Source organism: Strigops habroptila, chromosome 3 (genome assembly GCF_004027225.2).
Source record: "Strigops habroptila isolate Jane chromosome 3, bStrHab1.2.pri, whole genome shotgun sequence".
NCBI classification, from domain to species: Eukaryota; Metazoa; Chordata; class Aves; order Psittaciformes; family Psittacidae; genus Strigops; species Strigops habroptila.
This window is the reverse complement of record NC_044279.2, coordinates 60,973,325-60,988,699: the sequence shown is the minus strand read 5'-3', so window position 1 is coordinate 60,988,699 and position 15,375 is coordinate 60,973,325. Positions and strand designations below refer to the sequence as shown.

Here is a 15,375-nt window from a genome sequence, read left to right as displayed (position 1 = left end):
ATCCCCCTTATTCTTTTTGTTCCTGCATTTACCCCTTTTCCTTCCAGTTCAACGGTTTTATTAGGCAGCAGCATCAGAAGGTGCTTGAGAGCAGGTTGGTAAACAAAACAAGCAAAACACAAACCTAGTTGAAAATTGCCCTTTGTATTGGCAGTACAAACAGCAGAGATTTGGATGGGTGTTAATGCCAATCCCTAATGCATCCTTATTATGCTGCTTTCAGGGCTGGGGGATTGTTGACAAAAAAAAGAAATAAATTGCTGTTTATAAAGGTCGTAGGTGATACCATGGTAGCACAGCAATAATTTTTAAATGAGGGATATTAAAGTAATAGGCATTGATACTTAATCATTACTTCTGGTGTTAGTCACCTGGCCTTGCTCTGCTCTCTTTGTATGAGTTCTTCTGAGCATTTGTTTTCCTTCCTGCTGATGCTGCTTGAACAGCACCACAAAATGTTGGGACAGGACTTTGGGGTAGGGTAAGCGAAAAGGGTCTGTGGGCCAGGTGACATGTTGTGTAGGAGGTCTTATTATTCAGGGACCTAGAAGAGGTTGAGACCAATGCTGCAGATGACACTGTGGGAGAGAGTACTCCAAGGATTGGTTCTCCAATGCCTCCTCAGTCCGCCTTCTATGGGAAAAAAAGATTGAATGTGTTGCAGCACTTGATGGGATCTTGACATAAAGAGCATTGGGATTCTGAAAGATTCATGTGATTTTGCACACTGTTAACTCGCACCACTCGCTGCTTGGAAAAGAAGAGGGAGAAAAATACAATAGAATGAGTAAGGGGGAAGGGCCTTAAGAAAGTAATGCCCCCCCTCCCCCCCCCCCCAGTCTTAAATGCATCTCAGGAGAGCCTAACAGGATCATAAGGATAAGGAAAATTGCCTTTTTCCTTTTTAATGATTGTTGCCTTAATGGTCTCTGCAGCTCAGCCTATATTTGAGGTCTTCTGCAGGGTATTCCTACTGTTGTTTGAAGGAAGTGTTGTGGGTCAAGTGTCACACCTGGTATTGTTGAGCCAGGTGTTTGCAAAACGCCTGAATGAAGGCTAGTTTCCCTAAATGCTGAAAGAGGTGAGAAACAGCAGGTAGGCTCCTTGTTCAGCATGTGCAGCTCCAGGAAGCTCTGTGGTCCAGAAACTATTTGCTGCTTTTCTGGATGAGCATCACAGCTACCTGTCTCTGTAGGCTTTGTGCCTTCAAGTCACTTAACCTGAAATCCAGCCCAGTGATTTGTGTTCGTGACTGCAGGAAGTCCCCAGACCTTGTCGGCTGCTTCTCTGAGCCATAGGCACTGCTGTGTGACCACCCATCACAGAGGAGCACACATTTTATTGAACTTGCAGGAATGAGCATGTGGCCCACATCTTATCACTAATAAACCAGCATAGAACTAACTCTGGATCTGGGACCCTCTCTGTATTAACCATTAGAGTGTAACAGAGTGCTTGTATTTCATCAGCATGATTTTATTAAATTAGCGCTCACATGACAGACACTCTGTCCAAGGATCTCTTGAACCCTCCAAATCTGGAGAAATAACTTAGGTGGCAAAACTGGGTCAAAGAAAGCCCAAATGTGCCCATGTGAACATGTTTCTTCACTTGTGGCTGCATCTCGCTGCTCCTTCCACATGTGTTTGTGGACCTGTGAGAAGAGCCAAGGTAAAATCCTTCCCTATCCCCAAAGTAAAAGCTATTTGTTAACCCTGATGAGCTTAGCAAACTGTTTTGTAGTGCTGCCTTTCAACTAGGAGTGCTGCCACAACTGGGGAAGTGGCAAACTGAGGCAGAAAAGTAGAAATCAGCACACTGATGGGGGTTCTAGGAGATGAGACTCCATGTGATAGTTCTGGTCCCCAGGCCAGTTAATTGTAAAGTTAATTACCTTAATGAAAATCACTTGAGATGAGACAAAAGCCATGGCTTCAGGGGGAGCTGTTAGTACCACTGGCAGTAAGAGTTCTTTAGAAGTTGTGATTCTGTCCAAGATAAAGCCAAGGATATAACTGCGTTCCACATCTTTGCTTAAGCCCCATTCACATCCTACTCCTGTGTAAGTGTTTTCCTGAGCTGTCTTCCATTGCGGGTAAGTGCAAACGCTCCTTTGTGGCTTTTAATTTGATCCACACTCTTGTGTGGCATCTTTTTTTTCTTTTCCAGAGTGCATGATAAAAGGCTGTCAGGTAAAATTCATTTTTATTTTCTGGACATCATTAAGTAGTGCTTTTCCCACTGGAGCATTCGTTGTCAGCAGGATAAAGGGTACTCTAAAGAGTTAAGAAGAATAATTGTTGTTTCATCAGGTTATGTATTAGTTCAATCAGGCTAATGCACTCTAATATTTAGTCAAGCCCTATAACTGGAGATAGTTTAAAACAAGCTTTTAGCTGTGCATGTGTTCCAGCTCTAAATTAATTTCACATCTAAGCCATTAAGCAAAAAAATCAAGCCCAACCAACCAAAACCCAAACAAAAATCAACTGATCCATAAAACCAGGCCATTGTACATTAAAGACATCTTGAAAAGCAGGTTGTTTACAGAGACAAGAGCGCATATGTTCTTTTTCGAAAGCTTGGGACTAATTTTTTCTTATTTTGCAAGATGAGTCTGAGAAGTTAGTGATATCTCTTGCAAAACTGCCTTTTTAGTGCATATGTACAACTCACCTGAACAGTAGTCTGAACCTGCATTCCAGTCTACTTTATATGTATCCAGCATAAAGAAGTAAGATCTCACTTGGGGGGTCTATAATAAGGGTCAATGCTTTCTGAGTCATGTTAGGAAGGGAAATGGAGCTTTAAATACAATTATTTGTTGAATATTTCCTTGCTTCTGACCAGCAGTTTAATGCTCAGATGGCACAGAAAGAGAATGGAGAGTGTGGATTGAGACTCTGCTCCTTTCATAGCCCTCTCTAGTTGTTTAGCCCTATCTGTGTATAAAAAGGGAGTGAGCTGCCAGTGATCCTGCTTTCCTTCTTCCCTTGCTGTTCTTTAGGATGATTCACACTACACAAGCTACTATAAAGAAAATTAACTCTGTCCCAGCCAAAACCAGGAAAAAAAACCCTATTCTGCATTTCTGGAGCTAGTCATAGCTTGTAAGAGAAAGTCGCTGCAGTTAATCATGCAAGGAAATGTTTAACCTTCTTTGCTAATGGGATCTCTCTAGGAAAATATGAATGTGAATGAACAAGCTAGTGTGACTTGAGTAATCTGCTGACTTCTGGCTCTGATCTCTCACATTGGTTTTATGCATTGAAGGCAAATCAGCATAATATGTCTACTTAGCTGTGAGAGGGATTAATTTCTGATGATCAGCTTATGTTCTGAGGTACAGCAATTGGATGTTTGTGGAACTTGTACAGCTATGTTAATCTGAGTGTCCAAGAATTTTTCATCTGCTGATTTTCTGGTTTTACACCTTGTACTGCTTCCTCCACTTAACAGTTCTTCAAACTATGCCAAGTACTTCTGGTATAAGCAGCACTGTGTATGTCTGTGCATATACAGTATGAAGACTTTGCCAGCTACTTAGAGGTTAGCTGCCTTTAAGCATTCTGTTATTAAATGTCCTCACAGATAAAATACTGCATTTGTCCATGTTCACTGATGCAGAATAACTTTTAAATCAGTCTGACTTAATTATTTTTATACACTTCATTTTTGTCTCCATTTTCCTTCAGGCTTCAGACTTGATTATCACCCCGGCTACGACTTTCAAGGAAAAACCAGACCCTAGTGGTTTGGTATTTGGAACTGTGTTCACTGATAATATGCTGACAATTGAATGGTCCTTGGCTTCAGGATGGGAGAAACCTTATATTAAGCCACTTGAGAACCTTTCATTGCATCCAGCCTCCTCATCTCTGCATTATGCTTTAGAAGTGAGTACTGATTTGGAAACCGCTATTTTGTTTCATTAGCTCTTGAAGTCATACCTTTGTAATACAAGGACTATTACTGTCTGAAGTTCATTAATATTGAGTTACATTTTGTTTTGTTAGCTGATGTCCTTCCAGAATATTCCATTATTTAAACAAGGTTATGTTTATGTTAGTGTAACTCAGAAGGAACTCTGACCTGTGGATTTCAACTCACTTAACTTTCTAGACTAGTGAAGGTGACCCTTTCTTCATCAGGGACTGTAGTGATAGGACAGGGGGTAATGGGTTTAAACTTAAACAGGGGAAGTTCAGGTTAGATAAAAGGAAGAAGCTCTCTAATGTGAGGGTGGTGAGGCACTGGAGTGGGTTGCCCAAAGAAGTGGTGAATGCTCCATCCCTGGCAGTGTTCAAGGCCACGTTGGACAGAGCCTTGGGTGGCATGGTCTGTGGGAGGTGTCCTTGCCCATGGCAGGGGAGTTGGAACTAGATGATCTTAAGGTCCTTTCCAACCCAAACCATTCTGTCATTCTATAATGCTTGCATGGTGACAAATTCATTTGAAAGTGTTCTAGTTCACTGGCAGTTACTCTCCAGTTACTGTCTCTGATGTAACTTAATGAAGCATTGGATAAAACTCTTAAATTCTAAGACTAGTTTTAATATGGGGACTGAACATGCACTTTGTGAGAGTTATTTTAAGCTGTTTTAAAGGTTCATATCTTGGATTGCAGGACAGACTAGACAGATGCTTGTTTGCAACTCTGAACAAGTCTGGAGAGCTCCAAACTAGATCCGATGTATTCAGCATATACAAGTGCATTTAAGCAGAGAACATAGAGCAAGGAATTTTGGAAAGTGAAATGTTAAGTCGGAAACCAGCGTGGTTAACAGTTTCTGTGCTTAGCTGCTTACTGGCGAAAGCTGCCTTTTGTGTCTCCGGAGCAGCTTTGGCTGTGCTCACATCTGTGTGAGAGCCTCAGTAGGGCACATATGCTGAAATGGAAGCCTGCTTCTCCTCCCGCTTCTGGGTAGGTGAGAATGTCTCCACTGAAGTTAGTGGAGTTACTTGTGCTTCTTTTATTATTTCTTTTCTTTTTCCTTCTTTTCTTTTTTTTCTTTTAACCACTAGCATAAGGGAAGGATCAAGCTTTTCAGCTTTTCCCTGCTCGTTGTCCCTGAGCTCCTGCCTTCACCATTTTTTGTTGTTGCTGTTTTTTCCCCATCTATTCACTGAGCCTCCAGAGGTCCTCTGTAAATTACAACAGGCCCCTGTGACTAAGGCTGCAGCTCTTGATCTGCCCAAGAAGTAAGAAACCACGCTGGAGTCCCAGATCTATATTTCACTCTTAGTAGCATATTGCTTTAATGCTCGCCCTCTGGCCTAGTCTGAAATCATTGCTAATATGAATATGCTCTTCTTTTTTTTTTTTTTTCCCCCTTCCATTTTTTTTTATTCTTTTACCCTTATTGCATCACGATTCCTCTAGCCAAGAGGAGAGACAGAGGAGAATCTGGTGCCAATGCTGTGGCTCAATGAATACACAGTGGGTATAATAAAAATGATGAATTTGGCATTCCATCCCCTTTCTCCTTGCCCTCCATGATGCAGTGTGGTAGTCTGGATCTGCTGAACTCCAGATCCAGCTCCTGTGATGTACAGATGTCAGATAATATTGTTTGCACAGCACTGTAGCAACCAACCATCAAGCAACCACTGTGGTTGCTTTTATTCATGTTGAGCATTTCTGGAACACATCACTGTCTCCCTTTTCAAAGAGTGAAAGGTTTTACTGAGCTCTGGAAGGTTAAAAGTATTTCTTTTTGGAGAAGAAGATTTAACAGCTTGAGAAGGCTTTGTGTTTCAGTAATGATGTGATTCTCTCAAACCATTGATCATATCTTAGTAGTAACATTCCTTTCTCTTCCCTCTCATTAAAAGTTCTGTGAATGTGTTGGGGAGAAGGGTGGAGGGAAACAACTGTTCTGGGATTCTTTAGTAGCATTACAGCAATGTGATATTAGTTAGTAACTGGCCCAATAAAAACCATATCAAAGTATCAACCATATAATCACCTATGCCATCCTTTATTAAAAATATGTTTTCTTATAGCTACAATGTCTATACCAGGAACTGTTTCTTTTTCAAAACTGAGTACAAACCTTTTAGTAAGCTTGGCACTGCCATAGCAATAAGGTAAATTTTGAAGGCAAAAAGTTTTGGGTTCTAATTCTGGTTCTGCTACATAGTTAGCATATAGCCTAAGGAAAATTGACTGGATTCCTGCAACCCAGTTACAACCCAATTAAAATTTGTCATGTGGAAGGACCTAGCTCTATCATGGGACTGCACAAAAGTTTTCTGGACGTTGCACTTCACTGATCCTTCTGGGGAAATGTTATAGAATTTAATGATAATGAAATCTTGAGTATTCTACTAAAATTACTTGCACACAAATATAGGATTCTTTTTTTCCAAATAAAACCCCTGCATATGTAAACTTCCAACTACAAAGAATATATTTCCAGACATTTTGTGTGGAGCAGTCAGGAGGAGAAGTCTGAGGAAACTGAAAGCAGTGATGCAGTTCAATTCATAGAACTTATGCTGAAATTTAATGTACAAAGAAATGCTTTAAAAAATAAATTCTAAAATTCTGAACTCTTGTCTATAAACATGAGTGATTCTTTAATACTTAATCTAAGTAATACCTGTATATATTTATATTTGATGTGAACTTATATAGTACATAGGGGTTTTTATTTAATTTTATATAACTATGTATACAAAATCATAGTTTTCTGACTATAACTGGAAATTACCAATCTGTAACTGAAAATAACTATGGATATTTTGTGGGTATATTTTTTGCTGTGGTTAGGAGATGCTGTGGAACATTCTGCTGGTAGGGCACTGATAGAACAATGTTTTTGGTAAATTGATTGTCAACACCAGTCATTTGGATTGTGCAGTTTGATGGGATAATTATGACTAATTAAAGTTTCCTGTGAAGTATAGATAAAACATTTTCATGCATTCTCCTTCTAGTGTAAGGCTGATGCATCTGTCTGTCATGCTAGCTAAACCCCTTTCCACAGCATAGGGTTGTATGGGGGAACTAAGTGACCAAGATTTTGCTGCATCTACAAGAAGAACTGCAACAGAGTTCCCTTAATTACCTTATTCCATGCTTCCTACCAAAATGAATTTTTGGACACAGCCCTAAAAATGTTTAACATATATAATTAAATTCTATAGATCTTTTCCTTAAGGGAGAATACTGATTTGGCTCAGCCTTAGGTATCAGTCAGGATGTGAGTGAATAGTTAAGTCAAACACATGCTACAAATTTTGATGGCTGTAACCAAGTTGTGAAGAAAAAATAAATGGTTATCATTAAGTCCTCTGACAGAGAAAGATATATCTAAAGCATAGGCAGGTCACCCTTGTAATATAAATGTCATAAAACTACCTCAAAGGAGTGTGTTGCAAGCATTAACTAGTTAGCATTTATGCCTTGGGTACTGTGTTCTTTTATTTCCAAAGCATGTTTACTGCCTTTGCACAGATAAAATGTCTCAATTATTATTTGCTGTCTTTTCCCTCCTTTTTGGTTTGGTAGTTGTTTGAAGGAATGAAAGCTTACCGAGGAGTGGATGGCAAAATCCGCCTGTTCCGGCCAACCCTCAACATGGAGAGGATGGCACGATCAGCAAAACGAGTAACTCTACCAGTATGTAGTCAAAGCATCTTGTTCTCCTTAAGTCAGAGCGTATTTTCATTTTTAGAATGCAAATGTCTGAAACTTTACAGTAGTGTAACATTTACCAAACACTCTTAACTCTTGAATAGGTCAGTTAAACTTTGTAAGAGATCTTATTCAGTGAACTGTTCAAAATGCATTTTTCCTTTAAATCACCACAGTACTTTGCTTTCTTCATTGTCTCCCTACTGCCTCAGATGTACACAGTCTATTTCTGAGGGATGAGAGCTGTTCTGCAGATATTTGTATGCAGAGAGCTGATTAAATTGTTCTGGCACTAATATTCTTCTTTTTCTTCTTTCCAATTCAGTTAAACCCTTCAGCCTCTGAGTGCCTTCATGTTTGGTCATGCTAGCAACTTAACGTGGCTTTTAGCAACTTTACATCGGCCAGTGAATTTCCTCCTATGCTTATTAGCTTTATTACTGTAAGAAATTTGCAACTTTGTAAAACTGGGAGACTTAGGCCCCTCAGTGTTATAACATGAAGCACTCTTTCTGCAAAGAGGTGGTACCATAGCTTGCGATGAGCCATAGTGAAGGTGTTGGCTGCACAGGCTGTTGTTTCCATATGCTTTGAAGGCAAGAAGGGTCCATAGCTCCTTTTTGCTATGTCAGAAGGATGCTTTGTTGCAGAGGAGGACATTCAGGATACTTGCATAAAAAGGCACAGTGGCAAAGACCATGGGATCTTTAAATTCTGTAAGAAATTATCTCAAAGAAGATGTTGTAGTCCTATGAACCTCTATGGACTGTCACTGTTACCTATGCTGATGAAGTGTTCCCCTTAGCATATGGATCTGTAAAGACTACAGAGTGTTTAGGCTGTATTTTTCCATTTGCTTTTTTGCCCTTTGCTTTTCCTTCCTAGCATTTTGACCAGAATGAGCTTCTAGAGTGCATTCGGAAGCTTGTGGAAGTGGAAAAGGAGTGGGTCCCATACTCAACCACTGCCAGCCTTTACATCCGTCCTACCTTAATTGGAACTGAGGTAAGAAACATTTCTCTTTCTCCTCATAACTTTTGGGTACTTAAGCACGAGGGAAAAGACTCCATCCATACAGGGAAATATGCAGCAGTCACTAGACAACAGTATTACAGTTGAGGGACAAATCGGTTTTATGTTTTTACTTCCGAGTTAGTCACCTGTAGCTCTACTTCACAAATTTATGTTGACCACACCACCACCTAGTGGACACATTGATTTAGATCACAGAAAGCAAACTTGATTAACTGTTCTGAGTGGTAACGGCAAAATTTAGATTAACTTTGGGTCTGTAATAAAAGGGTAGTTATTTGTCACATGGTAGTGTATGCCTTTAAAATACTAATAATCCGAAGAAATTGTGAGGGAACAGAAATTTGTTCATGATTTTGTGATTTCATCTTGTATCTCCATCCTGACTTTGATGAGGAGATTTTGGAAGATTCGACCCAGTAAATTAAGATGGCCTTTCTGAGAGACGCTTTTAACAGAACTAAAACCAAGTTGTTGTGTCAATTTATTCTTGAACGCAGATAAACCTGACGTTACAAGATACTCCTTAGCAACTAGGTATTACTGTGTATGCTGAGTTTCATGTGGGTGTGAGTCAGTCCTGTAGTATTTATGAAGGGAATTAGAAACAGGGAATTCATTTTAATTAAAACTTTAAGGTTGAGTTCTTTTAGCAATGGTGAGAGAGAAGCCTATAATGGTAGACCATAGGACAAGAAAGTTAAAGAATGTATGATTTCCCAACTAGGCCAGTTACTCTTCTGCAGTATCCACATCTGTAAGTAGGCACCATCTGTGTGCATTATACATTTCACATATGTTCTAGGACCCCATTAATTTTAATGCTTGTGAGCTAATCTGCTTATTGCATATTTTCGGATAGAAGGATCTCTACTTAGTGACTGTAAAGTATTAATTTTAAAAATTTTTTTCCTTTTCTTTTTTAATTGTCTTGCTGTTGAGCTTTTTTTCAGGTTAGCCAACATATCTGGCCTTTCTGCTATGTCATATGTTGTTTCCAGGTTGTGCTGCTAGTCTTTGATGGATTAGCACAATTAAGAAACCGAGTCAACACAATCTCTTGAATGATCATGTAAGAATCAGGAAAGTTAATCTTGTTAAAAGTTTTGCTGAAGGAGTAACATATACAGAAATCAAAATAACACTCTAAGTACCTGAAGAAGGCTTATTTGATTTTTTCAGAAGTTCCATTATTGCACTATTACTTTTCCCTCCCACCTCCCAGATTAGCTTCACGTACTTTCTGTACAGTATTTTACTTAAACCTTTGATCCTAAAGATTTAAGTTCAGTAACTTTTTTTCAATGGAGACCTAATCTTAGAAACCAAGTACAAGCTTGTTCTTTTTACGAGACTGGTTTCTGTGAATGGAGAAAAAATAGTAACCAATTCAGTTGCATAGAAGATCCCTAGAATCATGGACAACCAGCTGTACATAGCCCTGCTTTTGAGGAGGGGGGTTGGACAAAGATCTGAAGATCTCCAGAGCTGCCTTCCAGCCTCAGTCATTCTGTGATTCTGTGGTCAGTCCTGAGCTTTGAAAGAATCATATAGTTAAGCAAAGTCCCCTACCACGGTATTCAGATTCTGACCCCTGCCAGACTTTTCATTTCCACCTTCAAGTATTGATGGTGATAACTTGAAGTGTGAGAAACCATCTCTCTGAGAGGAGGGGTAAAAAAAGGTGATACATTCCAGGTTATTTCCTGTGCTGTTGTGTGAACCATTTCCAGCAGGCAAATCATTTTAGCTTGTCACACAGCCATTCGCAGAGCCGGCACCCAGCTCTACCAGTGCCAGTTCTAAGTGGCATTGGATTATTCTCATCGCTAATGCAGCTGACAGCGGTTCCTCCACTGTTGTTGTTGCTAGCAGTGGTCCTTGACACTCCTGCCCCCAGAAGGCTTTGCAAGCTTCTGCTGTGATTAATTAATATAATTATATAGACTCTAGTCAATCTAATTTCTGAATTCTCAAAAGCTTGAAACTATTTGTGAAGATTAGAATAATATATAGGTAAATGAAGCAGCTGTAAGTGAATGGTGACAATGTATAAAATTAGAGTTGTTACATTGCTTGGATGCGGGGAATTTATATGAATATTTTCTCTTCATTGCAGCACTTTGCATTGTCCTGGTAAAAGCACTCTTGTACTGCAGTTCCTCTGAAAGCAGGGTTCAAAAGCTAATTGTGTAATGTCTGATGTTTGGAGTGAAATATATCAGTAACTTTTAATTTGTGTACATTCCCTTTTTTCAGCCTTCCCTTGGGGTGAAGACGCCAACTAAAGCCCTACTGTATGTCATACTGAGCCCTGTGGGCCCTTACTTTGCAAGTGGAAGCTTTAATCCAATATCCTTATGGGCAGATCCAAAATATGTAAGAGCCTGGAAAGGAGGAACAGGAGACTGCAAACTGGGAGTGTAAGAAAACATAATTCTACATGTTCTACATAGCTTACAGAGGAGATTTGGTTTTTAGTAAAGTATCTAATCCAGCAGAAGTAGAGGTATTAAATGTAGCAGTTAAACAAACAGTGTACTATAACACAGATTTCAAAATTGTACTTCGCAAATATTATGTATACATTTCAGTTGCATGTAATATTTTTGTTTGCATATTTCAATCAAGAGGATTACTTGCAGAGGCAATTTTGCAGCATCTCAAGCTGAGACACTAGGCCTGGAAGGTGTCCATGTAATACTTTGGCTGTTCCCCTTGCAGAAGTTGACCCTAAAGGTATCACTCCTGTGATGCAGCATTCAGTGTAGCAGCCTGCTACCAGCTGGGCAGTGAGCAGCATTGAGTGCTGACCTCCTTCCTTGGCAGACTGTCCTGACAAGCCATCTGCAGTTAGCTAGTGGAGTATGGGTATTTAAAGGAAAGCATGAGGCAATTACCTGCATCGACTTGCTCACCATCTGGCAGTTTTCTGCTGAACTAGGCCAGAGCACTAGTTAGGTAGAAACGTGATTGTTAATGTCCAAGTACTTGACTTGTAGAGTTGAAGCTGCTTAGGACTGGACTGGAGCAAGCAACTTGGAAGTGGCTAAATAAATTACTCTATTATATATCCTTGGTCTTTGGTTTAAACAAAGCTTATTGCCTTTACCTGGGAGTTTCTTTTCTAGGCAGGAAGTTAGTAGCTGTCAAATGCTGCTCAACTGAGCTAGTAGAATAATCAAAGGGAAAGAAAACAGCTTTCCTTCATTCAGTTTGATGTTCTGAGAACTTTAGGTTTTGTTTGGTTTTGCTTAGTCTTAGAAATACATTAATTGTTTCCTGTGCGTCCTTTGGATGTCAGCTGTGATAAAAAAAGGGAATAAACTGGAGTCACTACTGACTTGATTTGTGCCCAAAGGTGAGAATGTCACTCCAGTGCGGTCAGCACTTTGGGCTGCTAACTTTGGGTCTTGATGATAACATTAGAAACTATGAAGAGTTTTTTCTCTCCCTCGAAGCAGCTACAGAGTAGCTCAGTAGTCAGGTTCACTGTAGGCAGCATTTGGGGAAAAGAATTGCTCCTTGAGGATATGGAATTCAAGGCCTGTCTGCAGCTCATGAAGCTACTAATTCTGTGAATGTCTTTTACTAGAAAAGAAATAACTTGCCTCTGGTGATTTTTGTGTTCCAAGAGGTTCATCTGACATATGTAAGATGAGGTAGTTTTGTTTTGCCCTTTTTTTTTTTTTTTTTTTTTTTTTTTTTTTTTTTTTTTTAAACCATGAGCAGGATGGGAGGTTTTTGGGTTGTAGGTACAAATAATCTAGGAAAATATTGGTAGAATACTTCCCACTAAAATATTCCAGGGACAAGCAGTGACTGTGCAGAACACTAGTTCATAAGGTAGATGCGCACAAAACCTTGCACAGAAATGAGAAAATACCCAACCAGATACTCATAACTGTTTGCTCTTTCTTTTTGTTTCTGGAAGGAATTATGGTTCTTCTGTTTATGCCCAGCAAGAAGCCCTGGAGTTAGGCTGCCAGCAGGTTTTGTGGCTCTATGGAGAAGATCACCAAATAACTGAAGTTGGAACAATGAATCTGTTTCTCTACTGGATAAATGAAGATGGAGGTATAGTAACACAAACCATGAAAATTTTAAGTAGAATAGTTGGGAATTTAATACACAAAGTAATATATATGAGTGCAGATCATAAACGAAGATGATTTAACAAAGGAAATGTCTGTTCTTTTCTGAAAACTAACAGGTATCTAAGTTATACCATTGTGAAAGAGGACATTCTGGAGCAGCTGTGAGTACTGCCTACTAATAACAAACTGTTGGGCCAGTCCACATGCTCAGAAAGGTAGAGTGTAACCATACACAAGGTCCCCCTGCAGGCTTGGTGTCAACTCTAGCAGCGTGCTTGATCTTGAAAGAGGTGTTTGGTCGGAAAAATATGGGGACATACTAAAGACACCTTATGGCGGTATCACTCTTTAAACTCTGTGACTTTGGGCATGAGTGGTTCCCATCATCACTTTCTGACCAGTCAAATATTCCTAAAGGATAGCCAAAAATATTTCACCATCCAACTGATGAAGAACTTATCTCTTTCTTTGAAGAATTTGAAGTTCTGTCCAGTGGAGGCAGAGAGAGAGAAACATGTCAGCCAGCATCCCACATCACTAATGCTCAAAGATGCTTTCAAGATATACTATCATTCTTGAAGCCATTTTTACGAATTTGTGTCCAGTCATCTCTGAGCAATGTACATGCTGATTAGAAAGCTGTCTAGTTAGCGAACAGCCGACTATTTAGGCATCTCAAAAGTACCCATTAGGCATGCCAAGTACTCAGTGCTTGACAAGTGATAGCTGCACCTGAGAACTGATTCAGAAGATTACATGACTTCTGGTCCTTAAAGGATTGAACCAATGTATAGGCAAGTGAATAAAAGGATACCTTCTGACTTCCATGAGTGCTGGCCCCCATGCAAATTGTTACTGAATTTTTGCAGGGCAGCAGATGGAGGGTTCAGACTCAGATTTCATCATAGTGACATGGGTACCCTTGAATACTGACATTTTTCTGGCAGTGCTCAGCTGCAGTACAGAGGCAACATTCTTTGGGGACAGCAGTATGTTTTAGATAGTGTAGGGTAATGGGAATCCAGCTACCTGACTCTCATTTCCAGTTTCATTAGTTGTTCTTCTGCAAAATCTTTACCATTTTTGTAAGAGGAATGACACTCATTCAGTGTTGAATGAGCCTGTGATGTCCTATGAATGAAACTATAAATATGAGAAATCTTGTTGTTACAGCAGCAGTAGATTTGTCAGCATAGCTAGATGGACAAATTCATGCCTTGTGTAACTTCGCTGGAGACACACGAAAATAGATTTTGGCTCATTCTGCCCAGGGAAAGGACACTGAAGGGGGGACATAATTAGAATTCAATGTTCTCATTGTACTTAAACCAGGAATATGCTGGAATTATCCAGCTGCAGCACCGTACTGTTCCAAAGATCTGTCAATCACTATGTGACCAGTGCACTACTGAATAGTACTATTGTGAGGTGGCCGTAGCAAACAACTTGTAATTCATGCCACCCAAGCTAACTGTATACCGGCAAACCTGCCATTTCACACGACATGGTCATTAGCATCATTGGAGTACTTTGCTGTCCCCTGGTGTGTTGATTAATGCTTAATTTATGATATTTTTGGTTGAGAAACACTCGTGCTGCCGAAGCGTGTCATCACATAGCTACCTATGGCTTTACATTGTGATTTGTATTTGCTGTTATGTTCTGTCACTTCACAAAGGATATTTACTTAAAATGCAGTTTTGTTTTGTTATGCAAATTCTGCAGCTGAGAGAGGGGTCTAACATAAAAATAGTGAGGCAGAAATTGCAGATCATCATCAGAAGGAAAATGCCCTTCTTTGTGTGTTTGGAGGTCACCGCAAAGTAGTCTGAACTGCTCTCCTTGGTTTATAACAAATTGAAGACCAGAGCTAGACTAAAGGACATCTGTGCTTCCAATGAGGATAGGCTTTTCCTGCAAGCCTTTGCTATGTATTTTCAGTTACAGCATTATGATTAAACATGACATCTTGTCTTGGGCAGCAGGAGGAGCTTGGAAAAATATTTTGTTTGTAACATCAAGGAGGGAGTAGGGGAAGAAACTACTCAATTTCTGGTCAAGTAACATGACATAGTCTGTGCTGCTCTGGCAGAAGTACAGGAGTGTGATATTTTGTTCATCAAACACTGTTTATGGTTTATGTTCACAAAGTGAAAATTTTGGTCACCCTACAGTCCCTTCCACCTGCCTCTTCAGAGCACATAAGCTGTTGACATTGAAACTCGTTTCCTTTAATAATGTCTGTTCTTTTGCTTAGAATATAGGCTTGACTTTATGGAAAACCTTAAAATTTAAACATATGTCCAACTTGAAGGTTGCTAACTATGAAATCTGTGTGCACTTTCCAAAAATTCACTTTCTTCAGAATGATTTGGAACCATCTGGGCTGTACTTCTAGCTTTAATGTTAAGGCATTGTGAATAGCATTCAGGCATTAGTGAATATTTTTGTGCTGTCATTAAAATTGAGATTAATAGTGCCCACTTCAAAATAGCGTACATAAATTGAAAAATAAACATGTTTAAAAGATTCTCTGAAACGGACAGGTGAAATATCAGGCAAGTTTGATTAGTGTTCTATAGGTGGAGGATTATTTGTGCTGCA

General features: G+C 39.6%; 1 protein-coding gene across 2 annotated transcripts in view; it reads left to right on the top strand.

Moving 5' to 3' along the window:
* BCAT1 (branched chain amino acid transaminase 1) overlaps window positions 1-15,375 on the top strand; it is a 61,878-nt gene that overhangs the window by 28,894 nt on the left and 17,609 nt on the right. For both annotated transcript variants that reach the window (XM_030479363.1, XM_030479364.1), the window contains exons 3-7: window positions 3,696-3,896; window positions 7,517-7,627; window positions 8,528-8,647; window positions 10,934-11,097; window positions 12,609-12,751. In XM_030479363.1, coding sequence (XP_030335223.1) covers window positions 3,696-3,896; window positions 7,517-7,627; window positions 8,528-8,647; window positions 10,934-11,097; window positions 12,609-12,751 — 739 coding nt within the window. The remainder of the gene's footprint in view (window positions 1-3,695; window positions 3,897-7,516; window positions 7,628-8,527; window positions 8,648-10,933; window positions 11,098-12,608; window positions 12,752-15,375) is intronic.